Source organism: Cebus imitator, unplaced genomic scaffold (genome assembly GCF_001604975.1).
Source record: "Cebus imitator isolate Cc_AM_T3 unplaced genomic scaffold, Cebus_imitator-1.0 Scaffold208, whole genome shotgun sequence".
Classification (NCBI taxonomy): Eukaryota; Metazoa; Chordata; class Mammalia; order Primates; family Cebidae; genus Cebus; species Cebus imitator.
Window position 1 is genome coordinate 1,668,468 of NW_016107523.1, and position 20,846 is coordinate 1,689,313.

The 20,846-nt window shown below is 35.0% G+C and overlaps 1 protein-coding gene across 7 annotated transcripts in view; it reads left to right on the forward strand.

Annotated features, from left to right (window-relative positions):
* Positions 1-20,846, forward strand: part of DMD (dystrophin) — a 2,133,401-nt gene that overhangs the window by 669,278 nt on the left and 1,443,277 nt on the right. For all 7 annotated transcript variants that reach the window (XM_017548497.2, XM_037745683.1, XM_037745686.1 and 4 more), the window contains exon 18: positions 16,842-16,965. In XM_017548497.2, coding sequence (XP_017403986.1) covers positions 16,842-16,965 — 124 coding nt within the window. The remainder of the gene's footprint in view (positions 1-16,841; positions 16,966-20,846) is intronic.

A 20,846-nucleotide genomic window follows, 5' to 3' on the forward strand; every position in this document is an offset into this window, starting at 1 on the left:
ATATGGAACGGACAGAAGAAAAGTGGGGAATAGATCTGAGAGCAGATGGGCATATTACCGCACAGATGGGTTCTGGCCTTACATCTTCTACTCATAAACTATGTGACTTAATCAAGTCACTTCATCTCCCCAAGAATCTATTTCTCCCCCCCTGAAATGGAATTCATATGGCCTTCCTTGTTTGCCCTCACATTGTGAAAATTATATTACATGTGTTTGTCTTGAAGAATGTTTACATGAAAAGAAACCTTCTTTCCCCAGAAGAAAGTTGAGTTTCTAATTATTAATTCAGAAATGGTATCTTCCCATGACCACATTTATGCGATAATAGAAAATATTATTCTTATTCTGACATCTTCTGAGAATATTCTTAGTAAAGTCCTCCCTAGTCAGAAACGTTTATCTTTACAAATGAACACACATTTTGTTGCCACAGAGATATAAAAATGATGCCAGGCTGTGATGGACTGAATTGCATCCTCCCTAAATTCTTAAACTGAAGCCCTAATGTCCAATGTGATGGAATTTGGAAATGGAGACTTTGGAAGATAATTTGATTTAGATGAGGTCAGGAAGATAGGGCTCTCTTGAGGAGTTTAGAACCCTTATAAGAAGACACAACAAAGAGCTTGCTTGCTCTTTCTCCCTGCCTTGGGAGGACACAGCACAAAGGAGGTTGTATTAGGTTGTTCTTGCACTGCTGTAAAGAAATAACTGAGACTGGGTAGCGTATAAGAAAAGAGATTTAATTGGCTCATTGTTCTGCAAGCTGTAGAGGAAGTATGGTGGCATCTGCTTCTGGGGAGGCCTCAGGAAGCTTCCAGTCGTGATGGAAGACAAAGGGGGAACAGGCACATCACATGGAAGAATAGGAGAAAGTGAATGAGACACTGCAGAGGGAAGTGGCACACATTTGTAAATGACCATATCTCAGGAGAACTCACTGTCACAAAGGCAACACTAAGGTATGAGGGATCCGCCCACATGATCTAAACACCTCCCATCAGGCCCCATCTCCAGCACTGGATTTGGGAAGGGATGAACATCTGAACTATACCAGGGGCTATCTACAAGCCAGGAAGAAGGCTGTCACCAGGAACACACCCTGCTGGCACCTTAATTTTGGAATTCTAGCCTATAGAACTGTGAGAAATAAGCAGGTGTTGATTAAGCCACCCAGTCTATGGTATTTGGTTATGACAGCACAAGCTGACCAAAAACTGGCTTTGAAAAGCAGTGAGTATTATTCTTGTTTTGACTAAAGTTCATAGAGATGCTCACTAACAGGTTAGATGGATTGAAATAGTTCATGATGCTGGCAATGGGGCAGTAAGTACATATCAGTTTGAAATGGCTTTCCACATTACACTAGGTTGTTTCTGAAACCTGATTGGCAGTCATTTAAACTTGAAAGACCCACAAGCATGTTGAATTCTCTTACACTCAAAGACCTTTCACACTGATAGTGATTAAAGTTTAAATTGCCTCCTATAGGGTACAAGTCACAATTCAATTCATGGTGGGTTTCTTTAAACACTTCTATAGTCAATTCACAACATTTCAAGAATGGTGAAACCCCATCTCTTCTAAAAATATAAAAATTAGCCTGACATGGTGGCACATGTCTGTAGTCCCAGCTACTCGGGAGGTTGAGGCAGAAGAATTGCTTGAACCCAGGAGGTGGAGATTGGAGTGAGTCAAGATTGTGCCACTGCCCTTCAGCCTGGGTGACAGAGTGAGAAACCATCTCAAAAAAAAAAAAAAAAAAAAAAAAAAAAAAAAAAAAAAAGAAGTGACAGTAACATTAGTTTGCATGCTAATTTTCCTATTCACTCAACTAATATCTAACGGATTACTATGATTTGTAAAACACTCCAGTTACTTTAACTGTAAACCACACCTAACTTTTCCCTGAGGAAGTTAGCACCCAGCATAAACTGTCGTGAAGTAAAAGTACTAACAAAATGTTAGAAAAGTTGCAAGGGAGAAAAGTTCATCTTCTGCTTGAGAGTTAGGCATGAAGGCTCATGGGAAAATTACCATTCGACTGGACAATTAAAGAGAAGGGAAGCATTGGGCTCAAGATGAGGGAAAGTGACAATTCAACACAGGAGAAAGCCTATATATGAAGAAAACATTACATGGGATTATTAAGTATTCTTGTTTGTCTACAGCAGAAGTAAGGAGTAAAGGAAGTTTAGAAGTAAGGACTGAGGTTGAAAAGGTAGGTTGGGTTCATAATAACTAAAGGTATTCAGTAAAAGATTAAGGAATATAGTCTTTAACCTTCTGGTCATGGTGAGTCATTGCATATTTTTGAGAGAGAGAAATATGATGTGATTACTGTCAATCATACCATTTGATCTTGAGAGTTGGGAGAGAGAGGCCATCTTATCTTCAATTCATAGACTGGGAAGTTGGGGTCAGAAAAGTTTTTTCTAAAGGGCCAGACAGTAAATATTTTAGGTTTTGTGTATCACAAAATTTATTTTACAACTGCTCAACTCTGCTGCTATAGCTGGAAAGCAGTCATAAACAACGTATAAATGAATGAGCATGATTACATTCCAAAAAAATTTTATTTACCAAATTAGATGGCAGGCTGATTTTGTCCCAAGAACACACTTTGGGGATTCCTGCACTAATGGGTAAAATGAGATTATTTGCTATTGATTTTTGTTTATATGTTTTATTGTCTTTGTTATAGCTGTGTTTGCAGTTTTTATTCTTGTTATTTCTATTATGACTTTTACTCTATCAGTCATTAACAAGAGGCTTAAACAAATACGACCATTCTCACACATGAGAAAGTGAGGAAAAACATAGGACTGGCTTGAAGTCAGTAAAAAAGCGTTGTGGAAGATAATAACAATAGCTAATATGTATATGGCTTCTACCAACTATTTGCTAGATATTAATATATCTAACAATTAAAATAGCATTACAAAGTAAATTTTATTGTCACCCTTTTGCTGATGATAACAATGTGTCACAGAAATTTCAAGTGACTTACTCATGATCACATAGTTTACAAAAAGTAGTGCAGCTAGGATTTGAACCCAGCCTCACTTGGGATGCTGCCTTTGGAAACTCCATGCCTTGCTGTCTTTTAATAAGTTAAAGAGGATTCCATCAAATTATTTAGCTGAAATAAAATGCTTGACTGGAGCTCTTTAAGGACTTGCCAAAATCCGTGGAAACTGTGTACTGACTCTAGATTGTGTCTGTTCTTCATTCTGACATATCATTGACTGAAGTACCCCATGGGAACATTTGATTATCTTTGAATACAGAGGCCTTTTTCACTGAAAAATTTTTTTTAATTTAGGTGTCTTTTTCAACATCAAAAAATGAGTGGAATATCCATAAAATTGAACTTTTCTTCCAAGTGCAAGACTTCTGGAACTCACCATTGTCTTAACCACATTATGTAATAAGTAATAACTTTTGTCTTCGATTCTTAATATTTTTTCTGATGTCAGAAGATGTATCATCAGATTAGAAAGTTGAAGATTTTAGGAAATTAAGTGAAATTCCAAAGTAATAATAAATTGCAAAAGAAATTTTTTTATATTGCCATTAGGGTACAAAGTATACAACTGAGGATCATAGTTTAGGCTAATGAAAATTTTTTGAAGTAATACCCTGATATTAGAGACTCCAATCAAATTCTGCTATAATCCAAGACAGCATAGTTGAAACCACCAAATTACTATTCTATGTAGCAATGAACAGGAATTTTAAGTTGACTTTTTTTTTCTTTCTTTTAAGATGGGTTTCTCTTTCATTTGGAACAAAAGAAGCATGTAGTACAATAGAAATCTTTGGATTCAGATAGACCTGTTCTTGAATCTTAGCTCAGTGCTTCACTGTGTATTGAAACTAAAGGAGGATCTTCAAGTTTTCTATTCACGATCAGTCTACAAAAATACAAATTATGAATAACATACAAGGTTTCTTAACAGAAGAATTAAGTTTTGTTTTTGAAAGCTTGTGACTTAAGATGTTTAAAATGACACTTGCCTCTTTTTTTGTACTTTAAATTTGATTGAATGGATGCCTGGTATTTAAAAAACTTTAGGTGATATAGGAGTATAATTTTAAGCAGCTTTATAGAACACAAATGTCCACATATTTAATAAGACATTTAAAAATTAGTTAAAAATAGCGAACTTGGGAAAGAAAACTACTTGGTACATAATCCAGAAAATTTTACTAAATTATTTGAACTAAGCATGCCTCTCCAAAATGTGGTCATATTTTCTCAAGAGATTCTATGTATTATGACTTCAAGGTAATTTTGTGTGTATCAAAATGGCGGAAGGCATTTTAACTGTGCATCTGAGAGTGTCTTACTAACATATTATTTGTATACCATATTATCTATATCTTTCGACATTTTATGTTTCTGTGTAAGTAAAATTTCCATGAAAAATCCATTTGTCACCATATTATCGTTATGTAGATAAGAAAATGAAAGAGAAGCCAAATTGAAGACAAGCTGTGAAAGGGAATGTGCGCCCTCTAGTGACCCACATTTATTTCTCACGGGGACATAGGCAGCTTTTTGGTTTCATCATTTTAAATACACTTTAAATTTGATCTTAAAATATATGACTCAGGATTTTCACCTGGAGTATATTGCATTGTATGATCATAGATTTATTACTATGACAAGATTTAATCTATCATTTAAGAGAATATGTCTATTAACCTGTGTTAAGGTGATTTTCTTGCACAGAAGTGTGTTTCAAAGGGATTTTCAATTTATAAAATGAAAAATAGGCCTCACGCATCTGTGGCTTAGCAGCATTTTATTTCCCACCCTCTGGGTCATGCAATTTTTGTCCACATGTTTTCCCATTCCTTGGCTTTATAACAAATTCCTCTAATATAGCTGTATCTGATATTTTAGAATTTGTGGGGGTTTCTTAGCGCTTAATTTTTAAGGTTGTGTTTTTCAAAGACATATAAACAGAACTTACAAGTGTGACTTCTGTTCAACCATGCCACACTTTAGAAATAAAAAAGAAAGAAAGATTACCACTGTTTTTTGAAATGATTAAGATTCAATACCAAATTAAGGTAGGAAGATTATTTTAATGTCATTTCTACCCACTAGCTGTCAAAATATTTTAGGTAAGTTTTACTTTGTGCAGAGAAACAATATTTCACAACAGTTTTATTCTCTTCTGTGCAAACAACCATTCTAGGGGTGGAAAGATGAATATCAATGCCAGATAACTCAGAAATTTCTGGCATTAATAGCTTCAAATATTAAATCGCTGAATTTGTATGCCAGGGCATATATTTTAAAAAGCAAAATTTTAATACATATTAAGTATATAATTTGATATGCTATCATTGACAGTAAAGAAGATGTACAATTTTAAGGACAATATTTTGTGTTTGGACTAGAATTCAGCTTTAGAGGCACATGTTAAATAGGCATATTTTAGGACAAGGTAAATGCCACAGAAATTGATTTTTTAGTATCTTTTAAAGATGCATTCCAGCGCAATCTGGAATCATTAAATTTTACTGTTCCGAAACATATTATTTTATGAGTGATGTGCTTAAAATTACACATATAAAAGTAGAAATACATTTGAGACCTTGCAAATATAAGAAAAACGAGGTTTATGATAGGAATGTTAATATAGCAGTTTCTGTTAACTGAAGACAGCGTCCGTTCTCATCTGTCATGTTGTTCCAGGTGCTGTGTAAACCATTGAAAAGAGTTTATAGGCTTTTTATTATAACTGGGAATTATAACATCTTTAGGTTTTATTTAATTTGATTGCTAGATGAATAGATTAATGTAATCGGAATATCTGAGCAAAGCTAATCTCAGTTTTGTATCTTGGGTCAAAACCTCTTTAATTAGAGAGGTAAGTAAACATATTTACAAGTAATTTTTTAAAAGCATTTGTATTGTAGACCCAGAAAATCTGAGACAGGTCTCAACTAATTTAGAAAGTTGATTTTGTCAAGGTTGAAGTCGTGCGCCAGTGACACAGCCTCAGCGAGTCCTGATGACATGTGGCCACGGTGGTTAGCATGGGGCTTGGATTTACACATTTTAGGGAGGTGTGAGATATCAATCAAGTACACTTAAGAAATAACATTGGTTTAGTCCAGAAAGGACAACTAAGTGGGGGTGGAGGCTTACAGGCTATATGTAAATTTAAACATTTTCTGGTTCGCAATTGGTTGACTTGGTCTAAAGACCTGCGATTAATAGAAAAGAATATTTGGGTTGAGATAAGAGATTGTACAGACCAAAGTTATCATGCAGATGAAGCTTTCAGCTAGCAGGCTTCAGAGAGAACAGCCTGTAAAATGTTTCTTATCAGACTTAAAGTCTGTGCTGGTGTTAATGCCAGAGAGGTATAATGAGACGAGTCCGACCCCCACTTTCCTTCATGGCCTGAACCAGTCTTCAAGTTGAATTTTAAGAGCCCTGGTTGAGGAGGAAGTCTGTTTAGAGGGGGTGTTGGATTTTTATTTTTGGTTTATGGTATGTTTTTACTTCAAGACGAGTTTGATAAGAGCTTTTAAATTTTTACCATTTAAAGCAAGAAGTCGATGAACATGGAAGAAATCAAGTGATTTACCCAAGAAAGCACCAAAAAGATGAAAATTAGGAATTAAAACTTGTAGTGCCTGATTTTCAGTTGAGTGTGTGTGTGTGTGTGTGTGTGTGTGTGTGTGTTCACGTGTATAAATATGTGTATGCATATGTGTTTGTATATATGTGTGTGTGTGTGTGTTTATACACACACACACATGCACACTTTTTTTTTTTTTGAGACTGAGTCTCATTCTTTCGCCTAGGCTGGAATGCAGTGGCACAATCTCAGCTCGCTGCAACCTCCCCCTCCCGGATTCAAGCAATTCTCCTGCCTCAGCCTCTGGAGTAGCTGAGATTACAGGCGACCACAATTATGCCCAGCTAATTTTTGTATATTTAGAACAGACAGGATTTTGCAGTTGTGGCCATGCTGATCTCGAACTCCTGACCCCAAGTGATCTGCCCACCTCGGCCTCCCAAAGTGCTGGAATTACAGGTGTGAGCCACTGCACCCAGCCCTCAGTTCAGTATATTTATAAACGCACCGCATTTACTTTACACTTAAAGCACATTTAAACATACACATGTATCACACGTGTTACAAAATAAAAGATAGTCATGTGGCCCTATCTTCCCCCCTTCCACAGACGGAGACACATACTATACAAACACATACACGTGTATGTGTGTATACAAATTATCTTGATTTGGAGAGGGGCTATTTAAATATTAGCTTGTTTTCTTTCGGTTAAATAGGATTTCCCCTTTAATAATCTGTAATTATAAAAATATAAAAATTACCATGTAATCAATGCATCTCAGAGTCCTAAAAATATTTTTAGAACTAATAGATTCATACTGAATTTCATTTGATATTTTTATAAGATCTACTTGATGCAGATTTAATTTGTATTCTATTATTCCATTTTTTTTTTTTTTAAGCAAATGCCATGTGGAAACAAGCAGAGAGGGACAAGTTTTCCCAGAAGGAAAGTTGAAAGGGGAAGAGTAGAGAGAGGTTGATCAAGAAAACCTTCACAGATGATGTGTATCTTTAACTGAGTCTTGGAAGATGAATAGCAGTTCATCTTCAAATGGTTGGGGATTCAGGGTCAGGAGAGTACCTGTATGGTAACAGGGAATTAAAATATCTTCTCACTTTCTGAAACTCTGAAGAAAAAAGATGATTTTTAAAAATACAGCAAAGTTGAAAAATCTTACCTTAGCTCCAAAATTATTTCTTCCTTATGTTAATATCAACAAAAATAATTATAGTTTTGTTCCTATTAATAATTGAAACTTGCTTCCTAGCTAATTAAAATGTATATTAAAAATTAGTTTGATAAATTATCTGGTCTAGACCTAGAGCCCTGGGATTGTGTAATGGTTAATGTATTTCACAGGCATCAGTGTTTTCCTTTTAGGTTTCTAAGGATGAGGCTCATAAGTTTTTATGAAATTCTACATGCCAAGATGTTTAAAAACGTAAAATGTCCATTTATAAACCTAGTTCACTAATCAAATTAGTTAAGTCTGGGAGCTTGGAGGATTTCCACTTTCAGAGTTTATACATTTGGAAATGATGAGTTCCAAATGGTATATTGAAAGTGACCGAATTAAAATTTATGTAAATGTGTCATCTTAGTTTAATACTTTATGTGGCAGTCACTGTAAAGAAAATTAACAGAACGCAGTCAGTGCTCCTCAGGAGGCTCTTCTGACATAATTAGCACAGTTACATAGCACTAATTCCATGTAACGTTTTACCATTCACAGTGTAAAATGGACAACTTCTTAAATGCCAAACATTTCTCTAGTTCTTTGAGTTGTTTTTATGTGTTTTTGCCTTTAAATTTACTTTAAACATTTCTATACATATAGACATCTCCTGATATTTACCATAGGGGATGTAATTAATTTATATCGTTTTTATGGAAAATTCAACTGGATGAGATTGAGTCTATTTGTGCAATATAATACTGAGAAAAAATTGTCTCTGTCTGAATATTTGGTTATATATGCCCCATGCTTTTGATATTTTGAAACTTCTGAAAAAAGGAAGGTCTTTTTGAAAAACTATCTTGGTTTAGTAATATACATATGGAAGAAAAAGAAAAAGAAAAAAAATCAAAGACAGTACAATGGACTTTACAAGATTTAATTTCAGGGTTTCTGATGAGTATGTTTGTAAGGGAGAAAAAATTATCACTTCACTGCTAATCATAAATAATAACAAGTTGAGGTTTTAAAATATACTTAAAGAATAGAGAAAAAAGTAATTACAGAAAAAATTATCATTTTGTGAACAGAGAATAGGACATCATTTTTTTTATTAGCTACAGGAGATTTTTGCCTGGGTGCAGTGGCTCACGCCTGTAATCCCAGTACTTTAGGAAACCAAGGCAGGTAGATCACCTGAGGGTCAGGGGTTCGAGACGGTCCTGACCAACATGCTGAAACCCTGTCTCTACTAAAAACACGAAATTAGCCACACATGGTGGTGCAACCCTGTAGTCACAGTTACTCAGGAGGCTGAGGCAGGAGAATCCCTTGAACCCGAGAGGTGGAGGTTGCAGTGAGCTGAGATTGTGCCATTGCACTCCAGCCTGGGCAACAAGAGTGAAACTGTGTCTCAGAAAAAAAAAGGGATATTTGAAGCTAGATAAAGTTAGACTGCATTTCAGGGATAGAGTCTGTGATAACATACAGAAGTACATTAAGTACAGAGTTAAGTATGTGACGAAGGTAAGATAAGTAAGCACTAAGGAACGTATTAGCGGGCTGTAGAGGACCATTATGAGTAACTTATGATATATAAGTTCATTAACAATGGTTTTATGTGAGTTTTTAAAGTGGAGAAAAAAGTATTATTAGAAATGAGTGATTTTATGAAGAAAGAAACATATATGCACAGAATTCAAGATTGAATATGGCACTGAATATAAGTCTTCAGTGTTTTCCTTGAGAGTTTTAAAGAAGGTAACTGAGTTACATCTGAATGATGTATTTTGTTGGTGATTAAATACCCAGTCTCACGTAGGTAGTGCAAAGTACAGTAGAAAATGCTATGTGCAAAGCACTGGGAAGAATAGATAGCACCCAATTTATAGGCATGAAGACATTTCAATCAGACGAGTCTGTTCATTTGCCATGCGTCTCAGCAAAGATATCTGAAGAATATTCAGTAGCAGTGAAATACATGAAAACGATGGGACAAACCACATAAAGTGATGAAGCAATAGTTGGTAAATTGATAAGGAACAAAGTAAACATGCAACTGCTTCTTGGATGCCAGGAACTGAGTAGGATCCAGGAAGGAGACTGTGTTCATTGTGCATTGAAAATGTCACTGAGCGTAAGCATTGGATGTTGGCCATTGGCACTCAGGGAGAGTACATGGGAGGCCTTTGAAACCCTGCCTCTGCTTCCTCTTCACCCTTCCATCCTCACTGCTGGCATAAAGAGATGAGGCTATCCACTGGCAGAATATTGGAGAGAAAACAATGCTAGTAGCTGACAGCTAACTCCCAGAACTCTAAGAGATGGTGGTACATGTTAAGTATTAGAGTCTAGGCTGACTGCACATTATGTTTGGACAAAAAGAGTTTTAGTAAGGAAATCAGAGATGTTTGAAGGAATAAGCCCAAATGGAAGCAACATAAAATAAATGTAAAAATAAGATTAGGTTAGGAATAGCTCAGAGCTTGAATCAGGTAAGAATTGGGTTTAGTTTCCACTTATTTCCCAAGAAATCAAGATGTCAAAATAATGATAGAAAAAAAAAAGAAAGAAGCTGCAACAGTTGAGAAGAGTCCAAACTCATTGAGCTATTTCTTTGTTCCATTTCAGAAAGGAAGCGTAACATATTAATCTCTGTGCTTATGAATAGATTCTTTTCCCCAGTCAAAACACTCTCTTCAAACTGCCCTAGCAAAATTTGAAATTGCCTTTCTAAAAATTTGTAAATGAAAAGAGTGTAATCACTCTCCATATGATTTTTGTGTAAAAGGGAAGTTCAAGCACTGTATGCAATCCCTTTCCAAATTTATAAAATCAGACAGACAAATTGAATAAGAAAAAACCTCTTTGTAGAAATTCACATCCTGTTGTTTGAATTGATTTGAATTATCAGAACTACGTGCCAACTGGTGTCCAGGCCTCCCTTAAAATCTTCACAGACAGAGAAGCAAACAGACAGTTACCATGGTGTTGATTCCACAAAGCCTTCATTGTGTGCAGATAACTGATATACTTGGCAGAGCCTCTAGGCTAGAAGTTGATTTAATCCTAATTTATGGAGAAGGTGTTTTTTTGAATATTCTTTTAAGAAGACCAGTGTGAGCTAAGCCCCAGTTCTTTATCTAAACCATTTTTATTTTGTCAAACGAATGCTTCACTAAACCAAACTATTTGATAATGTGGACTAATGCATTCTCATCTCTGTTCTTTATGGAGTTAATATTATGTCTGGCACATACTAAGCACTTAGTATATACTTTATGAAGGGGAAAAGGGAGACATTTGACCATTTTAAAAGGAAACATACAATTTGGCATTTTTCAGGAATATACACATATAAAAGTGTTATAAGATTTCTTTTTGAAAGAAAATTATTTACTTTCAAACCAAAAAAATATAAATAAACTTTCTTTTTTTTCTGTAATGAATTGAAGGTGGTGGTATAACAGTTATATCAACATGTTATAGGAGCAGAAAGGCCATGATCCCTTTCCGCCATATCATACAGGTCACGGCAGACATTCCTATAACAAAAGATAGGTTAACAAGAGAAAAGCATAAGATATTTTTCTAATAAAAGCTTTAGGTTACATGGGAGCCTTCAGAAATGAAGACCCATAGGCCCAGAGGAAAACTTTATTTTTATGCTTAAATTTAATAATGAGTAGACAACCATGTAGAAATGTGATTGGATAAAAAGGGAATGATCTAATAATAGACTGAGTGGGAAAACCAGCCAGGCCTGTCTGTTTAGAATTCCTTCCTCATAGCATGGAATAGGACCCCACTTGAATGAGGGTCTTATGACTTACTATAAAACAAAGGTATGTCAGAGATTTTTTTATGGCTAGCTTCTAGACAGAAAGGTGGGGTAAATACAGAGTTATAATTGTGAGTTTTATGACTGGGTTTGGAGGAGAGGGTTTTAGACTATGACTCACTTTGGGGAAGAATGTGGAGTTACAGACAGGAGGGCAGGAGAAGATCAGAGAGACCTTGGTTCTGAGGCTGCTTCTGAGGGCTTCCAATGTTCTTTAGTTCAAAGTTTCTGCATGCCAAGGTGCCATACTTTGGGGTATCGTTTTCTGAGTCCCAACAGTCTGCAAACAAGACCAATGTCAATTCTATGCCAAGTAGAAATCTTTTTCCAACAAAGGCTTTAACAGATTTCCTTTAGCTGTGATGCCAGCCTAATACCTTGGCCATGTTTGAGTTTCATGGACCTATAAGTGGAAGTGAGCAATCTTTCCTAGAGATATTTTAATCAAAAGAGTGTGAGACTAGAAAGATTAAGTTTAAAGGCTGAATTTGAGATGGACTGATGGATATTCCCATCTCACATTTATGAGTCAGAGGGTATTTAAAGTATAATTGGATTTGACAAATTTTACCAAAGTGGTCCAAATGCGTTATACTAACTACCAAATTTTGAAAATATTTATAGAAGAATCAGTGAAGGATTTTACTATAGTGGAGGAACAAGAATAAAAGAATAGCTCTGTATTACTTTAGAAAACATGAAGGGAAATTTGTTTCTATAACTACTTGAATAAAGGATAAAGTAGAGGATACAGTTAGGTCTGTGAAGGCCAGATTATAAAGGATCATATTGAAATTTTGTTCTTTATCATAAGAAAAATGAGAAAGCCTTTAAGTGGTTTTATGAATGAAGGTAACATAATCAGATTTGTTTTTACTATTCTATATTTCAAAGTAGCTAGAGAGAATAGTTTGAATGGTTCTAGCATAGACAAATATTTTATATGATAGATATCCCAAGTGCACTGATTTGATCTTTACATATTATACAGATGTGTTATATTATCACATGTACCCCCAAACTAAGTACGTCTATTATGCATCAATTAAAACAGATAGAAATGATAATTTTTCCATTAGTATATAAAATAGATTAGAGGCTTCCATAAATATTGCCAAGAGGCCAAGTGAAAAGCTATTGCAGTGTTTTTGGTCATATTTAATGGCAACACAAATTTGGGTTCTGGCTATGGAGACAGGAAGAAGCATACATATTCAGGAGACAGGGAATGTGTGTGTGATGGATTAGACTTTGCAATACAGTAAACATGGGAAAGAAGAGAGAGTGTTTCAGTTGCTTTGCTGTAACAAAATACCGTAAACTTGGTAGCTTATGAACCACAGAAATGTATTTCTGCCAGTTCTTGAGTTTTGAAAGTCCAATATCAAGGAAGCAGCAGATTGAGTGTCTTGTAAGGGCAGGATTTCTGGTCCATAGATGGTGCCCTCTCACTGTGCCCTCACATGGTGAAAGGGAACGCTGATCTCTTCAGATCATTTTAAGGGTTCTGATATCATGAGGGTCCTATCCCCTTGACCTAATCACCTCCCAAATGTCCCATCTTTTAATACCATCACATTGGAAATTAGGCTTCAACATATGAACTTTTAGGGGACACAAACTTTAGTCACCATAGCAGAGAAGAAAATATCAGATATAAGGGATGGTGATGCCAATTACTGATCTGGGGAATACTGATAGAGTACTAGCTTTGGGGAGAAGATCAAACATTAAATCTTGGCATCTAATGTTTAAGGAGATTTTGCAGCATGCAAGTGGAGACATCCAATAGGCAGATGGTTAGATAGCTGTGCAATTCAGAAGAAATGCCTGAATTAGAGGTACACATATCATAATCATTGATAAATAGAAGGCAAAGGGGAAGCAAACACTTCTTACGATGGTAGAGCAGAAGAAAGAGAGTGAAAGGGGAAGTGCTATACACTTTCTAATGGTCAGATCTCATGAGAACCCAGTGAATATAGAGAACAGCGAGGAGGAAATCCCTCTGCATGTTCCAATCATCTCTCACCAGTACCCTCCCCCAACATTGGGGATTATAGTTCAACATGAGATTTGGGTGGGGACATAGAGCCAAACTATATCATGAAGAATGCACTTGAGAGGGAGAGGCTGAATTTAGAATAAATAGATACTAGAAAATGGATGGACTCAGATGTTTGAGCAAAGTAACAGAATAAAGTCCAAAATGTAGTTAGTGGGAATGACTTTAATGAAAAGAAGAGAAACTCACTCAAATGTAGACAATGGAATGAGAACGGTGGCTGCATGTGCAGGTCTGATGATGTTTGGAAATAGGAAGTGAAAGAAGTTCTACTCTGATAATTGCACTTGTTTCTGTAAGGTAGAGAACAAGATCATCTGCTGAGAGAGCTTCAGAAAGCGAATGGGCTAGAGTTTGAAAAAAAACATTTTAAATAGTTCCTATGGAGATTCAGAGCCCAAGTTGAAAAGCAAAAGTATGACAGGAAGCTGGGTTCATTTCAGGCTGTTGATTATTGCCTTAGTTTGGGTTGCCCGAAGAGTAGATCTGAAGAGGATTTAGGTGCAAGAAGTTTATTTGGAAAGTGCTCCCAGGAATCAAAGTAGGGAAGTGAGATAAGAAAAATCAAGCAGCCAATAAAGGATGGCACACACATAGGGATCAGGCTGTTGCTGGAAGCAACTGGGGCTCAATCACGTAGGGACCTCTTTGCGACACCGTGTGTATCATACTTCAAGGTTGTCCAACTTAGAGGCAAAGGAGCTGGAATATTTACCAATTCTAAGCTCTTACTGGTTAAGGGTCACCCCTGAACTATTAATATTCCAGTACTCTAATATACTGGACAGAAAACCAGTTGCTTGTAGATGCTTGCAGGTTGGGAGACACAGGAAATTTTATGTTGGGCCAGAAGTCAAATAAAAACATTTTAAGACATTCTGATGATAAATATGCATTAACGATTATTGAAATATAATTCACTGATTTGGGTAGGCAACCAAATGATCATAGTAGGAAAGTGTTTATTTAATGAGTTAACATCACTGAAGAGAGTGTGAGAAAAAGATTTTTACAGCATGTAATTGTACTCTATATTTTAATCAACATTGTGAATGAAGAAATAGGAACCTGATAATCAAACTTGTGGATAAAAAATGTGGGAAATCTAAGAATCATATATGACACAATAAAAATCTATAAACATTTGTAATGTATGCACAAACAAATTATTGACTTTCAGTAACATGGTATTTAGAGGAATCAAGATCCCTAGTCTCTCAATTTCAAGTTGGATAGCCTTGATAAATAACAACTCAATCTATATTCTATGAAATATTCTTTTTTTGATATGGAAGGACAAAATGGTGAACTGGATAAATTAAGTTCCTGACCCATGGTACTGAGGTCAATTAATTTATCTGAAGCTCTATCTCATCTTATTGGCAGTTGGAATTGGTAATACCTAACAAAATAATTTTTTAAGAATGTAAAATGAGAATATGTTTTTGTAAGGATTTTGTGTTCCATGAAGTTCTGTATCTGTCTAATTTTAAATACAGTAGCTTGCAACTAATGTGAAAAATTCTAACAGGTTTGTATGATTCAAAGTTCCAAATTTTGAGTTCAGGAGATCAGCTCATAAGTTTGTGTTAGTAATTATGTTGTGATATAACTGCCTTATTGATAGTTTATGTGAAAAAAATCCTATAAGTTTTAACTCAATTGAATTGCAACGTGAGTTGAAAATCTAATATTGAAGTGAAAATACTTATTAAAACCATGGACTGTATCAATGAAAGTATTATAAACCAAAAAGATAATTGTCTGTTCTTCCCTATTTATACTACGTACTACTGATATGTTCCCTGTAAGTACCCAATTTAAGGAAACCAAGATACCGACAAACCATAGAATATCCACTGAAGTAACTAAGCATAGGGCAGGCTGATGATCAGGTATCTACTGATGGATCTGAAGAACTGATTTCAAATATTTATAATTTTGTATACTTTAGCCAATATCGTTCCAACTATTTTCCACCCCCACCAGCTCCTGGAAACTAACGTTGTCTTCTGTTTCTTTGAGTTTGATATTTTTTTAGATTCCACATATAAGTGATATCATGTGGTATTTGTCTTTCTATACCTGATTTATTTCACTTAACAAAATTTCCTCCAGGTTCATACATGTTACAAATGAAAGGATATTCATATTCTTAAAGATTTAATACTATTCCATTAGACATTGGGTTGATTCCACATTTTGGCTCTTCCATACCTTAATCACCCGATTAGAGTGAATAGTTTATCCCTGGTGACTACAAAGATCTCTGCATAAAAAAGAATATTTGAAAATAACAGGTTAGGTGATCTGATATTTATTGCAGCATGACAACTGACACCAAAATGTAGTGGCTTAAAACAGCACTTAGATTTCTCATAATTCTGCAACTTGGGCGTTCCTTTTCTCTATGTGGCATCAACTGGAGCACCCATCTGTCTGTCTTCAGCTGGCATTGAGATGGGTCACAGAAGGCTTTATTTGCATGCCTGGTACCCCATGCTTCTTCTTGTGACCTCTTCACATAGATATAACAATCTTCTTTAAAACATGATCACCTCCAGATCATTGCAGTTCTTATTTGATGTTGCCTTGTCAGAATGTGTGCTCTAAAAATTCAGGCACTTATGTGTAGGCACTTATCAACACCTCACTTGCAATACTCTTACTATTGTCCCATTTGCAATAGAAAGTCACATAGCCAAACCCAAAGGCAATATGATTGGAGACTACAGAAGGGCACGAATATCAGGCATGTGGTTCAATGGTGACCACCAACAGGAATTGTATTTTTCTCATAAATACTTCCCAAAAATAAAAGGTCATCTTGGGAAGTAGTCATTTTTTGAATAGTGCAAACATTCAAGCAGAGGCTGGGTAATAGCTTATAGGAGATATTATAGAAGTGATTTTTTACATTGAGGTAAATAAAATGACCTCCATGATCATAAGACTCTAGATCAAAGCTGACTCCAAATTTGAGTCTACCTAATGGGCGAAATAGTGGTGCTATTAATACTAATAGAGGCATCAGGCAGGAGTCTCAGATTGAGAAAAGAGTGACAAATATGGATAAATTGCTTTTTCTATATAGAAGAAAGAGATAATTAAGAAATAATGACCTTTATTTTTCGCTGTCTTAGGTTGGATGTTGATATAACTGAACTTCACAGTTGGATTACTCGCTCAGAAGCTGTGTTGCAGAGTCCTGAATTTGCAATCTACCGAAAGGAAGGCAACTTCTCAGACCTAAAAGAAAAAGTCAATGTAGGTTATGCTTTTTTTAATATGTGTACTTATTTTGTGCTCCTGTAAACTCCATGTTTTGTTATCTGTGATTCTATTAGTTGATAGAATTAATGCAATATGATAAAATACTGTTTAATATATCTTTAAAATATAGTTTAGATAGCAAGCAAAATCAAAGTTTAGCCTAGAAAAATCTTTCTGGATTATTCCGTGACTGACTAGGAATGTGTTTCATAAACTTGCCTTAACTTACATATTATTTAACTGTAAATTAACAATTGTATAACATGAATTCATATTGATTTTCTTTCATATATTGTTCAGTTACCTCAAGGCTAGGCCTTAGCAAGCTTGCAGAATAGTATAGAGTAGGATAGAATAAAACAGAATAGAATAATATAATAAATACCATATTTAGGACTTTGTTTATATTCTCACTATTATCAAAGAGTTATTCTTTATAGTTGTCAGTCTCTGTCACATATTATAAGATATTTAAGTATTACCTTAACTAAAAGATGTCCAGCCTTTCTCAGTATTTACATATGGTAACAGATGCTTTGCTGTTGTTATTCCCTTTAGAGATGTTATAATTTTGACCTTCACAAATACAAAGTTTTATTAATTTGAATAAGCTACTTCATCTTTAGGGAAATTGTCAAGGCTTTAAATTTTCAACTTCAACAATTATAAAACATGCATCTTTCTTTGTGATTGGCAGCAGTTTGTAAAATAATTTCTAACAGGAAAAGTAAATACAATGGGCAAGCTAAAGAAACAATGATTGTGAATGAAAAGTAATTCTGTCTATGGGAAGGTCACACCTAAATGTGTATATTAGCTCTGCTTTATCTTCCAGGATTCAAATCACGAAGTTCAAAATCTATTGTATTTTTACAAATGCAACAATACCTCACTTACAAGCTAATGTTTACTACTGGGGTTGGAACTTTTGGAGCGCAAAAAAAAAAAAAGAATATATATATATATATATATATATTCTGGAAAAAAGAATATTTTTTAGACTGCTCGAAGAAGGGGAGACAATCTTGTCAACAATTCTTTTTAGAGTTTACTTGTTAATTGGAAAGTTATTTTAAATTACTTATTAGATTTATAAAATATGCTGTTGTCAGCATTATAATAGACTTTTCTAAACAGTTTCAAGTAATGGGAAATATGATTATATAGCCAATGTTTGAGTTTTAAAATTAAAATTAAAGATAATATATAATTAGCAGAAAATTAGTAAAATGTCTTTTTTCAAAGTGTACTTATTTGAAGGTATATTCTTTGCTGTGATTTTTGAGGCAAATTCTCTGAGTAGCAGAAAATTAATTAGAAAATATTAAACTCTAAATAAGTTTGAAAATTCACATTACATATTCGATCACTGAGAGTATGAATCACCTTTGGCATTTTATTAGCTAATTAAAAATTGTTATTGATCTGATTCTTACAGTTTTCTGTCTGAGAGTCTGTTTCTTTATCTTAAAACAGCTTGGTACAGGCAGGAAATTTGAGTTCTAGTATTTCAGGAATATAAAATTTAAAATTTCCTGTTACCACTTGGTTACCTAAAATCTATTTGCATTTTATCAACAGTGTGAGCAGGACAGATTAAAAGTGTTTAAAAAAAAGTACAGTATTTTATAAGTGGCTTTCTGATGTTTTGTGCATCACCTTTATCAACTTGAACTCTCATTTTCTGAAATAACAAAATCATTCTTAATTGCCTACTAAAATAGGACATTAAATGATTTACCTAGATGATTCCTTCAGGCTAAATATAATGTATAGGTATTAAAAATCCTTGAGAGAAATACATAATAATGATGATGGGATATGCAATTTAGGCATACTTGATTTTCTTAGTACTTCACCTGTCAGTTTATGTAGGTTATTTTGAACTCATGGCAGGCCTACATCATGAACTTGAGTGGTGTTAATCCATTTTTAGGCCTCCATTAAAAATGGCTAAATATTGCCAACTCTTTTTTTTTTTTTTTCACTTAATTTCTTAATTTACTCCTTTCAAGTGTTTTTAGTCAATTAGCATATCATAGGCCATTATCAGTTCAATTTCATATATTTTCAAAAATGGAAGTTTTAAACCTAAGCATAATTTTTTTCCTTGTATATTGACCATGTGTTTTATTCATGTATTTAACAAAATGCACTTACTTAAAAACTGAGTTCTAGGGGGAGCTTTCTAATCAAAATGTCCCTGGACCACAAATATTCACATTATATGGGAGCTTGTCAGACATACAGAATCTCAGAACTAGTAAATCTAAATTACATTTTTCAGGAGTAATTCCTATGCACATAAAGGCTTGAGAATCAGTATTCTAGGACACTGTCATGGGCTTTACCTAGCAGTTCCCTCTCACATTCTTTTAATGTCACCATAGTTTATACTTTTTAGCAGAATTAACAGATTCTAACTGCTCAAATTATTAAAGTGAGCACATGGTAACGTAAATTGGTAATAAAACAAAAATGCCTCCTCTAATCACAAGGGGATTTGATACGGTGTCTGAAAATCTGGAGCTTGTACAAGGTTTCCTTGAAAGCCTTCCTATCAAGCTGTTTTTTGGGCTTTTCATAGGATCTAAAACTTGCTTACACACTTACAGAATCAACTCTTTACCAAGTCCCACTGGAAATCATCAAGTCAGTTAATTCTTCCATTTCTTCTATCTCTGTTACCTGTGTTTACTACCCAGAGTATAGGTACCTTGATTCTATATTTTCTTCTTTCTCTCTATGCTCTTCTGTACTTTCTTTCCCTTGCTTTACTTCCTCTGCTTTCCCACAATCTCACTCTGCAGGCTCAAACCCTTTTTCAACACAAGTCTTCTGTCCTGTATACTTATTCTACTCATACATGGAAACAACTTTTACCGTCAAAAACAGCACAATGACTCATTCTTCTTTTGCACCCCCACTACTTTAGGATGACTGATTTCCTCACCTAACAGAGACAATTCCAAAGATACTGCTCTCTTTATTTAAAAACACATCTGCAGTTAATGGCTTCTGGTCATCTATTATCTACCATTTAGCCATATTATTTTCTCATTGAAAACTTTGGAACTAGGTTAATAGACTTTTTCACCCAAGTTGTTCTTTCATTCTTAGCAATTTCAGCACCCCTGTGGGCTGTCCTGCTCTTGCCAAAAGTTTCTGTTTCTCTCATCTCCTCAATGCAGTTACCCTCTGTCATGATTATATGTAAATGTTGTCATTGTCAGGCATTAGTCCATTTCTTAAATAACATATTTTAGCAAAACCAGCAGTTCTTCATAAGCTTTCCATGCATCCTGTTTTCTCCTTAATTTCTCTCAACAATTACTTCAAGCTTTTGTGGGGTGCCTAAACTTTCCCCATCATTCACTGTAAATGACTTCATCTCCTACTTTAGTCAAAATAATATTTCTCAAATCATCGGTATTTATGGTAATAGTCTCTCTTTTTTTTTTTTTCCATCTGCCTCGGTGAAGAGGCTGTGCTTCACCTGGTTGAGGCTGACCTCTCTGTTTGCGTTCTCAGTAGCATCACTATCTATGTATTAAGGTACTTGCGTCCATTCAGCTATATATCCAGATTGTCAGAAATCTATGTTCCAGGTCTTTAACATTAGCCTTTAAACTGGTTGTGTTTTCATCTTTTAGAAAGTGTCAGGCTGGGTGCCGTAGCTCATCCCTGTAATCCTAGCACTTTGGGAGGCTGAGATGGGTTGATCACGAGGTCAGGAGTTCAAGATCAGCCTGGCCAATATGGTGAAACCCTGTCTCTACTAAAAATAAAAAATTAGCCAGGTGTGGTGATGTACCTGTAGTCCCAGCTACTTGGGAGGCTGAGCCAGAAGAATCGCTTGAACCCAGGAGGTGGAG